This window comes from Vigna radiata, unplaced genomic scaffold (genome assembly GCF_000741045.1).
Source record: "Vigna radiata var. radiata cultivar VC1973A unplaced genomic scaffold, Vradiata_ver6 scaffold_91, whole genome shotgun sequence".
Classification (NCBI taxonomy): Eukaryota; Viridiplantae; Streptophyta; class Magnoliopsida; order Fabales; family Fabaceae; genus Vigna; species Vigna radiata.
Genome location: NW_014543115.1, coordinates 669,739 through 684,465, shown reverse-complemented (window position 1 = coordinate 684,465; position 14,727 = coordinate 669,739). Strand labels below are relative to the sequence as shown.

At 29.2% G+C, this 14,727-nt stretch overlaps 1 protein-coding gene across 2 annotated transcripts; it reads right to left on the bottom strand.

Annotated features, from left to right (window-relative positions):
- Positions 1-3,586: 3,586 nt before the first annotated feature.
- On the bottom strand, positions 3,587-11,582 carry LOC106753091 (B3 domain-containing transcription repressor VAL2). Of its 2 annotated transcripts, none has more exons than XM_014634878.2 (13): positions 11,282-11,582; positions 11,012-11,147; positions 9,943-10,024; positions 9,706-9,807; positions 8,690-9,327; positions 8,477-8,573; positions 8,180-8,354; positions 7,513-7,589; positions 7,016-7,441; positions 6,170-6,219; positions 5,858-5,971; positions 5,700-5,767; positions 3,587-4,685 (listed from the first exon to the last, which is right to left on the bottom strand). In XM_014634878.2, the coding sequence occupies exons 2-13, from the start codon at positions 11,122-11,124 to the stop codon at positions 3,901-3,903; spliced, it is 2,727 nt and encodes a 908-aa protein (XP_014490364.1). In that variant the 5' UTR covers positions 11,125-11,147; positions 11,282-11,582; the 3' UTR covers positions 3,587-3,900. The 2 variants fall into 2 exon arrangements, with proteins under 2 accessions (XP_014490364.1, XP_014490366.1); XM_014634880.2 differs by having other exon boundaries at positions 7,016-7,333.
- Between the last annotated feature and the right edge of the window lie 3,145 nt (positions 11,583-14,727).

Here is a 14,727-nt window from a genome sequence, read left to right as displayed (position 1 = left end):
TTTTTATTTTTTGCGGGTAGCGGATATCCGCGGATAACGGATATCCACAGGTACGGATAGTATAATAAATATCCATAGGTATCAACTATCTATCGCGAATTTTATTTGCAAATATTCACCTACGCGAGTTTTTTTTGTTATCCCTAATTGAGTTTCATTAAAGACTGATCCTTGGCTGAGCTGATCTTCTAGAATGGGCCTAGAGGCCAAAATGACGGATTATCTTCTAGAATCGGATTTCCATGTTCTACATATGTTTTGTCAAATTGTATTTCAATATCCGATTGTTTTTTATTTGTATAAAATAAATGTAGTTTAATATAAGTTGTTAGATAGTAATAAAATCATGAGTAGATTTTGAACTGTAGCTTTGTATTATTTTATATTATGAAACATTTATATAATAATAATAATAATAATAAAATCAATGGATGAGTGAAATTTTTAAATGTATCGTGGCTTTCAAAATTTGTAATTTAATATTTATTAAATTTTAATGATTTATTAAGTCTTTGAATTCATAATTTTTTTTAATTGAATTAATAGTATTAGTTTTTGATTCTTTTTATACAAAAATTATTGACATGTTTTCCAAATTTTTAATTCAATATTTATTAAATTTTAAAGACATGTTTTCCAAATTATAAAGGCTTAAAGATGGCTTTCAAAATTTTAATTTAATATTTAATAAATTTTAATGATTTATTAATTCTTTCAAATTATAAAAAAAATTATTTGATTTTTTAAATAATTGATTATGTTTTACTTTTTACATTCATATTTCATTACTATATTATTACAAATAAAAAATTTTAAATTCTATAAAATTAAAAAAAAAAAAAAAAATATATATATATATATATATATATATATATATATATATATATTAAATATTTACAAACAAAATTATTTAATTCAAAATAAATATAATTAATTCAAATATTTATATAAATAAATAATTAATTAAAATAAAACAAATTATTAAAATGAAAATGAAAAGATTATAAAATACATAAAATATAAAATTTCAAAAGAACAAAATTTAATCAAAATGTAAATAATTAATTAATTAAAATAAATAAATATATAGAAAGAGAGAAAAGAAAGAGAAGACAAAATGAGATCAGAAAGAGAAAAAGTTATGAAAAAAAGAGAAAACGGTTAAAAATGTCAAACATTCTTTTCATTTTATTAAAAATTAATAAATTTTAATTAGTTTTAATTAAGAATATAATAGTAATTTTTGACAAATTTGGAAGTACATTATGAAATCTTTAAAGGTGTAGGGTGAAACAATCCAAAATGACGTGAAGGAGGAATTGATTATAATAGAAAATTCAAGCGAGATACCAACAAACCGACAAATAAAAAATATGTTATCTTAATTTTAAAGTTTACCTTTTGTACCGTATGAGTCGGATGATCTCAAACATTCTCTCCTCATTAATAGGCTAGATGACTTAGAAGACCAAAAAGTAATCAATTATCAATTTAAAGAGTGATCAAGACGGACGGACAAGGACAGACGACAGACTCACAACTCCAATCAAAATATTAGGTTGAGATTGGACCCGAATTAACTAATCTCAATCTCAGAACAAAAACTATAAATCTACATCAAATGTAAGGAATAAATGTTTTGCATTACTGTGCATTTATTATTGATTTGAAATTACCGTAGAAGAACTATCTACTAACTTAAACATCGCAGTATTTTAACAAGTAAATTTTTGGACAAAAGAACGAAGGAGGCCGTAGTGCGGAACCGAATACCATAGAGAAAGAAATTGTGGTGTTAGTAATTTAACCCCACAATCGAAGCACCTTTGTAATCCTTTAAGAGGTTTATTTGTCGAAATCTTGTAATCTTTATTTTTGTTTGTTTATTTTGTAACTGAATATTCTCCTATTATGAAAAATATAAATGACTTGTAATTATTTTATCTATCAATAAAATGTTAATGTTCACCGTAGACAGATCTAACAAAACCCCGTACTAGACTATTAATAGGGTTGGGCATAGTTAGTCTAACTGTACTAAACTATATTTATACTATAAAAACTAAATTATTTTTATTAAAAATTGAACTATACTGTTTTGCAGTTCAATTTAAAAGAATTGAACTTTCCTATTAGCAGTTAACTACAGTTAACTGTTCCAAATAGTAAACCGTATAATAGTAACCAAAATAAACTACAATTCTATTTGGCATAGGAAACATATGGAAACTGTATGTTTTTCGTTTTTTTTATCTTAAAACTATTTCAGAATAAGTTTGAAAATTTTATTTAAATTCTTAACTTAAATAAAATTTAATTGCATTAATTACATTAAAAAAATTGATAAGAAAAACCTTAGTCAAAATCTATCCATTTATAAATTTTAGTAGTATAATAATTTTTAGTAAAAATAAAAATAAAAATAAAAATATATAATTATGAAAAATAGGATATACAAATATAAATTAATACAAATAACTAAGTTACATGTTTTATGGGAAAAAAAATAATTGATACCAATTTCTAAATATTATTAAATGTGTCTTTTTTTTATCTTNAAACTATTTCAGAATAAGTTTAAAAAATTTATTTAAATTCTTAACTTAAATAAAATTTAATTGCATAGATTACATTAAAAAAATTATTAGAAAAACCTTAGTGAAAATCTATCCATTTATAAATTTCAATAGTATATAATTTTTAGTAAAAATAAAAATAATAATAAACGAGTATGATATATAATTATGAAAAGTAGGATGTACAAATATAAATTAACACAGATAACTAAGTTACATGTTTTATGAAAAAAAAAATAATTCATACCAATTTGTATAAATTATTAAATATTTCTTTTCTTTTTTCTTATCTTAAAACTATTTCAGAATAAGTTTAAAAAGTTTATTTAAATTCTCAACTTAAATAAAATTTAATTGCATAGATTATATTAAAAAATGATAAGAAAAACTTTAGTCAAAATCTATCCATTAATAATTTTTAATAGTATAATAATTTTTAGTAAAAATAAAAATAAAAATAAACGAATATGATATATAATTATGAAAAAGTAGATATACAAATATAAATTAATATAAATAACTAAGTTACATTTATGAGAAAAAAATAATTCATACCCATTTGTAAATAGTATTTAATGTGTTTTTTTTTTTTCGTCTTAAAACTATTTCAGAACAAGTTTGAAAAGTTTATTTAAATTTTTAGAGTACTTTTTTTTAAATTGTTCTTTTAAAAATTTAATTTAGGATATTTGTTTATTTAAATTCAGTTTTCAATAAGTTATTTGATAAAAACATAAATTATATTTTCATTATATTTGAGTGAAGCCCGCAGTTTGTTTTAACCAAGTTGGATTTTTTTACATTTCGAAAATAGTTAACTAAGTTAACTGAATTATTAATATAAAAGTTCAGTTTTCTTAAATTTGAACTATAAAACAGTATAGTTTTTAATAAAAATAGTTCAATTTTTATAGTATACTAAAGTGTGGATAATCCATAGTTTACTACAATTAGGTTAATCATGCCCAGCCCTAACTATTAAATAGGCGTCCTCCCCCTTCCTCCTTATAACAAAAAAGAAAGCAAGCAATGCTTATTCAGTCACAGAGACCAAAAATACAAAAAAACAAGGTGTTGTAACTTGTAACAGCACGGAGGTACTAACCACCTTCCACTCCTTGTCTCACTAGTTTACAACCATAAAACACAAACTTTTGCGTGTATATATAGGCTATTGAGTTTTGGGGGAAATTTCTCAAGACAAACAATAACAAATATATAGACATACAAAAGAACCTCCTATAATTTTATAACTAATGCAAGAACGATTTTTGTAAAATAATTTCGAAGTAAAAAGAAGGGAAAAAAATGTAACTGTAAGATTTTATGAAAGTGAATTGTTTTGGTCTTTGTCTTGCCCACTGTTGTCTTCATGACTGCTATCCTGCTCATGAATAACTGAAGCCGTACCGCAATCCTCATTTTGTCTTCCCTCACTCTCGTTGGTTGTCTGTGCCTGCTGCACATTTGAAGCTGAATTTGTTTGCTGCTCTGATATCAAACTAGTAAGGCCATTTTGCTTCAGGTAGGTCTCCAACGGCAGATTTGCTTCTTCAAGAAGACTTGTCATGCTCACATTATTTGGCCCAGTTTGCGCTTCTTCTCGATCAGGTTGACAATTCAAATCTAATTGTCCCTTGGCAGCTTCAGCAACTTGGTCTTGAGGAGTCCTTGGGTCCAACTCACTTGGCGTCCTTACTTCATTCTCCAAACCATCAACTGGAGTTAAATGTCGTGAGGTGCTGTCTACTTCTGATTCGTCCTTGGTCCGCCATGCTAACTGATTTCTCTGTGCTATCTCAGCTTCACGTTCCGATTGACGCTTCTTCTTTCTCATCATCAGGGTTTTAAACCGTCGTTTAACTGTCATGCACACATTGCACGTGCAAGTAGGTTTGTGTTTTCCCTTTCCGCTTGGTGGCTGGATACAGACAATGCAAGAACACCCAGGTCTATGCCGGGGATGTTTTGTGGTGGTAACGACTGGTGTCCTCCCAGATTCACTTGCATCATCTCCAAGTATTGCTGCATTTGCCAAAGCATCCAGTCCTGAAGATTCATGATCCAGGGCTGGTCTCTGGCTAGCTGCGAATCTTTGTTTCTTGAATTCTGTTCCAGAATAAATAATTTAAGTATATTTGATATCATCAAGAATTTGTTGAAAAATATTCTAGCATGTATTCGTAATAGTCACAGAATTACTATTTGAGTTCATACAGCACAACTTGGGATTACAAATTTGTCAGTTTCTAGGACGAAGATAATTTAACTAAAAAGAGCAAGCATAAAAGACAAATAGCTTGATGGAACCGGTTAATACAAATTAAAGACATTATGATAATCCATGGTATGGTTGTAAGTTAGGATTGGTATGCCAACCATTGAAAAGTACAAAAAACAAAATGTACGAGAATTCAATACTTCAATACTTTTAAACATTGTGTTCATGTTTTAATTTTAAATTTAATCTTAATTGCGAGACAAATTGTGGAGATCTTCAAATATCCCATGTCTTCTATGCTCAACGCCTAATTGTCTTCTATTCCCATTCTAAAATTCCTTTCCAGATAGCTTTAAATTAATTATGCAGATAGTTGTGTGCCTTCAATAACTGAGTATGGATGAGTTATAGCTAGGAATTGTTGGAAGTCCCACACCAACTAAAGATAAGACCAATTCATAGTATATAAGTGAATGCAAACCTCTCCTTACAAGTCGGTTTTTATAGGGTTGAGTTAGGCCTAAAAACTCACTTTTCTAATAGGAATAAAAATAATGGCTTATTAGAGACACTTTTCAATTATAAACCACACATCAGCAGCAGCATCTAATCAGATCCAAATTTCAATGGGAAAACCTCTTGAGAGACCCAATCTATTTAACCAAAATACTATTCTCAAAAGTCATTAATTTATATTAAATCCCAAATACAAGTTTGTGGATAAAAGAGGTCTAAGTTGTCCTGGGAAGTATTTCCGTACAATTAGAAAATATGAAAAGGAAAATACTGCTACAAAAGCATTGCTTCATACTGCAAAATTTTGCAAAAGAAACCATTTCTAGTAGTATGTATTGGTCAGCAGTAACTAGGAAGCACAAAAAACACAACGAATGGATAAATACCTTTATTCAACCTCAGAAGATTATCCAGTTCCCTTGGGTTCAATTCATTGGGAGCAGCACATGAACACCTGTTGAAAGAAATGCAAAAGCACCGTCTTAAGTAATAAGTATAGGTATTAATATCCTAGCAGTATTGCACTATAAGGTCTTCTGCTCACCTGCTCTGATCCCATAAATTCTCAACACATGTCCACTTAGGGGGAATTAGTACATCAACTGGCAACTTCCGCCATTTTGAGCAACTGTCACACTGCGTCCACTGCTCATTCACCCTAAGTTCAATCACACTCCAAATTGAAATACTTGATAAAAAAAATACAAGCTTATGCATTGGCATAACTTATAAGAGAAATCATTAAGTTCCATAGAAAAGAGAAAAAAAAAAGAAAATTGGGAGGGATGGTAAGAGAGGAAAAACCTGACAAATGAAAATAAAATAGAAAAAAACTCTATGCACATATTCATCTTACCCAGCTGATCGAACTACGAATATACTCCTCTTTCCAAAGACAGGAGGTTCCTGCATGAATTGAAAAGCAATATCTTAAACAGGTTACATGAAAAATTTAAAGTTATTTAATAAGTATACTAATTAAGATACTAGTGAAGCTGAGACGCTAAACCTAATAATTGATTAGTATCATGACAATTAATACAAGAAAATTCAATTTTTGATTAGGAAACAAAAACAAAAGCACATTCAATTAAAAGAAATTACGTATTATGTTAAAGAGAGAAAAAAAAAATTACATTTACTATTTTAACTAATTGAAAGCATTTAATAAAGTATATTAAAGCTTCCTCGTTAGCGTCCTCAAGAAGACACTTGTCAGCATATTAGTTAATCGCTGACCCAATCTGAGGTTTGAGAAACTTATGCCTTCATCCCTCTTGTTGGCCATCCCCTACCCATTTACTAGTATTTTTCCTATGCATATACATTCCCTAAAAGAAAAGACTTTATGTAACCTGAAACTATAGAGGCATTTTAACAAGTACAAACTAGCCTGCTATTTAAACAAATTCCGGCCGGAAATTTCAAATAGGAAAGGTCAACTACTGACTTATGCTAAACTACCCATATTTGAGAGCGTTTAGAAATCACATTTTCTTCTTTAGATTTAGACTCACCCCTAGAGAAGAAGCTTAGGATAAGATGAATGCATTAAGAAACCCATTACAATGAAAGGCTCATACACTTTAATTTGGGTTAAAATTGGTTGAGTTAACATAGCAGACACAATAATTTAACCTCCCACGCACATGAATGGGTGAATTTCATAAAAATGAAAGCTTCTTCTAAATTGTTTACTTACTTCATACTCTTCAAAAACCTGATCCTCAATCATGACAATGCTTGGCTTTACAGCAGGAGGTGGTCGAAGCAAATCCTGAGCCTCTTCCCAAGTAAGTTTCAGCTCCAGTGCATCCTGGCTATCAATAAGCAACCTCTTACTTTTTGACCCAATATTCCGAGTTCTTTTCTTCTCAGGAACCAGCACAGGTGGCAAAGGCAACCCCTCTCTTTTCCTGCTTTCGGGAATGTCAATGTTATGCCAGTTCATGTCACCACCAGCAGAGTTCCATTTTTTAGACAGCACATTTAGGTGGGTTTCTGAACATCCCTTTTGTGACTGAAGAAGGCCAGAGTAACCACTTAATATAGGTAGATTCTCATAAACACCAGAATAGGAAGTTTCACTTGAATGAGAACCATTGGGCATATTAGATGGTAGTGTTTCCTGCTTAATAGGTGATTAAATACCAATTCAGAAAGTTTGAGTTTGCTATATGAACTAAAAGTGACTGTTACCTGTACTGCCGTAGAATTTGTGGCCTTTCTAAACCCCATTATAAGTTTCCCCTCAGGGTCCATACGGCTAAATGTTACTGCAGAAATTTTAGAGAAGAAGTTAAAAAAAATTTGTACGCAAATGTCAAGATGAAACTTAGTAATTGTACTGAAATCAGTTGTTTTTCAATGAAGAAAACCATGAGCAACATTTTGTTACGTGATGATGGTACTTTTACCAAGGAAAAAAATCACTGGAAGTTACAAAAAACTTCATAAAATTTCTCGTAACATAAAGAAGAAATATAATAATGGTACAGAAATTAGTTGTTTTTCAATGAAAAGAGCCAATGAGATAAATCCCCAAAAACATGAGTAGCATTTCATTAAGTGGTACTGGTACCTTATACTAGGAAAAAAAATCAGTGGAAGTTACACAAAACAAAATACATTAGGAAAGCAATAGTTGTTAGTATCTTAAAGCAGAATGTCTTTTAGTTATGGCTATTGACTAGTTAACAGTGAGAGAAAAATTAGCCAAGATTCTTAGAAAATGATATTGATTACTCGCACCTTATTTTAGAAGACATGTAGTGAGTATAATCTTAGAAAATGAAAGTTTCGACTTGGTTCATCTATTCTAAGAATGGAAATTTTAACAAATTAAGGGATTCTCAGTAAAATATACCAGTATCTCCAGCTTGCAATTGCATAGACTGAATGCAGGGGGTTACACCTTCTAAAACATACATCCTGCTGTTATTATTTGGCCAAAATCTAAATTGAAACATCCATTCTTTTCCTTTCACATCTTGGATTCGTAAAGGAAGGCCCTCTGGTTGAGAAATTGGAGGGAAATATGCCTGCACAATCATTAGTTCCAATAAATTATGAGACTCTTTATGAAAAATAACTTTTGGAGGATTATTTATTAATATAAAATGACAACTTAGACAGTTCAACAAAATAAGTTAGGATAAATTACTTCAGCACATGCTTTTGGTAAAACCAGGCGACCAATTCGACCAGCATCACTTGCACTCAGCATCTTTTCGAAGAGTGGCACGATAGTGGAATTTGAACTTATGAATCATGGTTAAAGAAATGCTAAGGTAAAGATTAACTGTCAAAATAACAATAATTTAATCAACCTGCATAATAATTAATAATTTATCAAACTAATTACAATGTTGGATACTCTCCTGATATTTGTTGCAACTCTTGATCAGTAATTCTGGGCCAATAACGCGGAAGCAACTGATTCCTTCCCCGACCTTCAGCGGGTGGCCTTGCCACACGAATCTGGGATACCATACCAGCATTTATTTCTAGGCCTGTGCCACTGGTTGACCTAGGGGGCTTAGGTAAAAGATGGCGAGACCTTGATCCCAATAAAAGTGAAGATGTCTTACTTTGTTCCCTTTCATCAACAACAGAACTATGAAAGGGGTTTGAATTTCCTATGGGAGTAGCAAGGGTCATACTTAAATTAGTTTGTGCCAAAGATTCATATATATCTCGTATTTCTGTGTCTGCCTTACAGCTCTCTGCTTTGGAAGCCTTGGATGATCCATTAGACTCAAAATGAAATTGTGATATCAAAGTGCTTCCAAGTTCTCCAACAGAAGGCAAAATTTCTGGTTTCATTTCTGTAGAAGGCCCATCTGTTTCAATTTTATGCGGTTTGAACCAGCACCGGAGACCATCATTCTCTGCATAATGCCCTCCTTGCATACCCCTCACGTTTAATTGGTTAGCCAGAGAAGTGCACTGCTGCGCACTGACATCTATTACCTTTGAAGTCCCTGATCCATTAGGCTTTTCATTGATTGCAATCTGTCCAAAATTGTTAATTTTGAGAACATACAGTTAGACTTAAAAATTATCAACACAAAATATACATTTAAGAAGCGAAACCTATTTATGGAAGCATAGATTTGAATTGCAGAGCTTGCACAACAAAGTTTTTATTTGTTCTCTAGATCATAGACCACTCAATTTACTTATAAAGGTTAATCAATAAATAATTACTCAACCTCATGATGATACAAGAGTCAGTCAAAATTAACCTGAAAATTAAGGTCTTATATCCAACATTATATACATTGATACATTTAAGGGAGTTGTGAAAATCAATAAAGGAGCAATATTTTCATGTGTTTGCATAGTGGCGAACATAAATGGTAATTTAAATAAAATGGTGAAGTTATTTACAGGTTGAAGTCCTGAATTCCTTGCACAGCTTATACAGCTTACACCACCAGTATCTAATAATTCAAGCTGAGACATAGAAGCAATGCATCCACAATGGAGACGCTGTAGATAAAAGAACATATACGATCATTAAGCTTAACATAGCACCTGGAAGTACCAGAATTAGGAAGCAAAGATATCACAGTCTTATATATACTGCGATTATGCACCAAAAATACAAATACTTAAGCACTCTACCTTGTCACACGACGTGCATTCTCTCCAACCAGAATCGTTTGAATGAAAAGTATCACAATATGTTGATTGCTCATAAGCAGAACTACAGCAGAGAAAAAAAAAATCAGGAATAAGAATTTGTCTCCCATTGAAGACCAATTCCAATAAAATAAAGGAAGGTTTGCAGACTTATTGATGCAAGCCAATACTTAATCTAAAGGATACAAGCTATCAATATAACACTGTTTAAAACTTAGAGTTCAAATTTGAAAATGAAAATCTTAAAAGCAATTTTGTATGAAAAGTTGGTGAAATAAATTGGTGGAAGAATATGCATTAATTTCAATAATTTATTATGAAACTATCATATGATGTGATCTTATATTAGGCACCGTTCAAATTCAAGATGATGTTTTACAATGAATTTTCAGCTATATGAAATCCTAATTCCACTGCATCTCACACAAGCTTTTTGTTCGGACATCCCATACTTATACAACTACCATGTTTTCCTTTACTTTTAATTTCTTGATCATATTTTTGGGAAAACTTATGCTACGTCGCATTTATTAAGCAAAAAAACTTTGGTCATTTAATAAAAAAAATAAGGAAATTTAACACAGTAAATCATAAACACATCCCATAAAGAACGTCATGACTTGTAGTCCCTGGTCAGCAGCAGCAACTAAGATTCGGAGACCCAATTTTACCTACGACAACTTCATCCACTCATCGCACAATTTAAGTAAAATAAAAAATAAACATAAAACCGTGTAAATGCCACTGCACTAACTTTAGAAAATCGGGAGGCCTAAGAAGAAAAAAGGTAGCCACAAGTCAAAACTTAAGATTATGAAAAAAATTAAATTAGCAACATCAAACTAAACTTAAAAGCAAAAAATAAAATAAAATAAAAAATAGAAAAAAAAAAAAAAAACAGAACAACAACCAATTAAAACCATCAAAGCCACAAATCACAGATTATTCCAAAGTTCTAATCCACTGTTGTGTTCCGTACAACCTCATATCAACTCAAGCGTTAATTTCAACACACACTAACTGATCGATTCGAAATCTAGGGTATCATTACCCGCACTTATCACAGAGATCGGCGAATTCGCCGGATCGCAGGGCCCAGCCTTTGCGCCACCGAATCGTCGTCAAGGTGGCGCACGCCACGTTCATGCAGCTCCTTGACTCCATTTTCAACTCCAATTCCACGCCCTCTGCAGCACACAACAAAAACCCGAAAAATCAAAAACGAAAAACCCTAACTGTCACCTCACCGAGTCACTCGACGTCGGACGAAAAATCCGGCGACGGAGACCATACCGTGACGAAATTAAGCCTGAGAGCGAACCTCGAGTGGCCGCTCCGCGTCGCCGGAAGTTCGTAAGTAGAAGTTCCGGTCACCGGAAGTCTCTACGAAGTGCGGGCGCCGCGAGTGATGAGGTTTAGGATTCGCATTCGCGTGGAAGAGCGGTGGCGAGTGTGATCGGAAGGTTGTCTGAATCTGAACAGAGGAGAGGAACCAGAGAGAGATTTGAATGGACGGTAACCGGAGAGAGAATATAAGAGAATAAGAGAGGTTGAAACAGAGAGAGAGAGAAAGAAGGCGTGTGCATGCAGAATAAGAAAGAAGAAAGAAAGAGGCACCAAAATGCATGCACGATGATTATACTTCAAGACTCGGCCAACTCCCCACTTGCTGTCTTTTTTTTTTAATTTTTAATTTATCATCATTATTAGAATTATTATTCTTTCTATCTTTTATTATTATCAATATCATTGTGGTTGGTTAGTTACTTTTAGTCATTATTTCCCTGTATCTTTCTTATGTCAGATAATCTTTACTATATTAACTGAACATTCCTCCGTATAAATATTTTCTATTTTTTAATTTTTATCAGCTTAACATTTTTAATCATCAACTCATTCTAAACTCGTGTTTACAGATATTAAAATATATATATAGTTGAGGAAAAAATATAATATTTATAATTAAATTTTGAATAGAATTATCGTAAAAAATTATTTATAAGTTTAGAAAGTTAATATTTATGTAAAAATATAAAAAATAAATTTTGTAAAAGTATAAAGAATATAACATGTGAAAAAATACAAAATAATTTTTTTAAAAATATAAAAATAGACTTTATAAAACTATGTTGAATATATTTGCTATAAATATAAGTCATTGTTTAGATATATTGATCTAACGTATATTGTTAAACTCGTATAATTAGTGCATTAACGGATTCATCTATTATTTAATGTTAGACTTATAGAATCAGAATATGGACACAGTTATCTAATATATATTAATGCATTCATCTAATGTGTATGGAGATACTCGTGTAATGTGCATTAAAATACATTTCTAATTAGAAAATGAACACATGTGTCTAATGTGTATTAAGAGATTCGTATAATATGTGTAGAAACATAATCGTTTAATATATATTGCTAAACTCATTTAATCAGTGTATGGACAAATATATCTAATGTGTGTTGCAAGATTTGCTTAATCGATGTATGAATAGACTCTCCTAATGTTTATTTTTAGACTCGTCTAATTAATACAAACTTGTTTTATGTACAAAATATTTGTCTAATTAGTGCGTGGATAGACTCGTCTGAAGTGTATTGCTAAAATAATTTGATTAGTGTATGCACCAACTGGTCTGATGTATATTGCAAGATTCATCTACTCAGTAAAGGCACATACTTGTCTAATATGTATTAATAGACTCACCTAATATATTTTTGTTATACTATCAATTAATGTATTTGCAGTCTCATTTAATGTGAATTGTTATACTAATGTAATATTTTTTATAATACTCGTTTAAAAAGTGTATGAAAAGCTTGTTTGATGTGTATTCCCAAACTCGTCTAACCAATACATTAACAAACTCTTTTAATATGTATTGTTAGACTTGTCTTATAAGTATATGAACATCCCCATTTAATGTGTATTGCCAGACTCGTCTAAACAATGTATGTTCAAACTTATCTAATGTGTGTTGCAAGACTCGTGAAATTAGTGAGTGGGTAAACTCTTCTAATGTGTGTTAATAAACTTGTCTAATGTGTGTATGAAAGGATTTGTGTAATTTACTTTGCTAAACTTATCTAGTGTGTGTGGATAAACTCATATAATCAATGTATAGAGAGGTTTGTTTAAAGAATATTCTTAAACTTATCTAATCAATATAGGGAATGTCTCATTTAATGATTTTTGCTAAATTGGTTTAATTAGGGTATGAACACAAAGTTGTGTTTGTTAAAACTTGTCTAAAATGTATTATAAGACTCGTCTAATTAGTATATGAAAAAACATATATTATTAATAGACTGATCCAATTTGTGTATAAGTATAATTTATAAAAATGTCATATGAATTAAAGTGGATGTTTTCAATTTATTATTGGAAAGAAATTGATGTAAGATATTCTATTTTTTTTATAATTATCAACCATGTTGATTAACAAAAGAATTTCAACTTTAGATACCAAATTGTGTAAGAAATTAGACTGCCAAATAAAAAAAAATATTAATAAAGCAAAAAACTAAATTGTGTTAATTATATGAATAAAATACTATTTTGGTATATGAAAATTTATAATATTAAAAAAAATTATGTATTTTTGTGATTTGATATATTTAAGTACTAAATTTAATTGCTTATCATGATATATATATATATATATATATATATATATATATATATATATATATATATATATATTTTTATAAACATATTTATCATTATTATTCGTTAAATTAAGATATTAGATATAATTGGCGTTTAAAATATTGGTTTAAATATTTTAAATTTCATAAACTAATGACATCACTAAAACGAATTAAAGAAAATATGAAATAAATTTATAATATTACAGCGTGTGTTTGTTTTTATTACAAATATATATTTTTTAAATATTTGAAATAAACTATTAAGTACATGTACACAATTATAGACATTATTAATTATTTATTAGATAATATCAATTTAAATTTTACGTAATGAATATTTAATAATAAAAATATATATAGTATAACTTAGTATAAATAGTATAAATATGTTTTATTGTTTATATTTTTTAAGATAAAATTATGATTATTTTTTTAAATGATAGTATTTTACAAAAGAAAATTAAAATATATTTTTTAAATTTAACTTTATTAAGCGACTAAGTAATGAGATATCGTAAAAGAAAAAAAATAATATACAAAAGTAATTAATGCAATAAAAATATCAAATAACAAAAAAATTGACAACTGAGATATTTATCAACCATAAGAAGGTAATTTTTTTAGTATTTCATTCATTATATTAAAATAGATAATAAATATTAGTTTAACCTTTACTCGGTAGATAATATATAATTGATTAAAAAAATAATTTCATACATAGAAAAATAAATATAAATAAAAAATTATTTTAAAAATAAAATAAATGTGTAGAAAGATAAAATAAATTTTATATATGTAACAGTAAAATAAATATAAACTAAAGAAATAAAAAAATAAAATAACTTTCATACACAAATGTCAACAAAATAAATATAAAAAAAAATTAAAAATGTTAAATAACTAAAAACTATTTTTAAGAATACTTGTCGACAAAATAAAATTCACATCTAAAATAAATTTTTTAGTATATTCTTTTATTATATTATAATAGATATTGATTTTTCCTTTTAGTTTTTCAAAATGAGTATAACTTCTTCCTTAACAAAAATAAAATAAAATTTTCATTTTTCTTGTTGTAAGTAATTACTTTAAGAAATTTAAACGGCA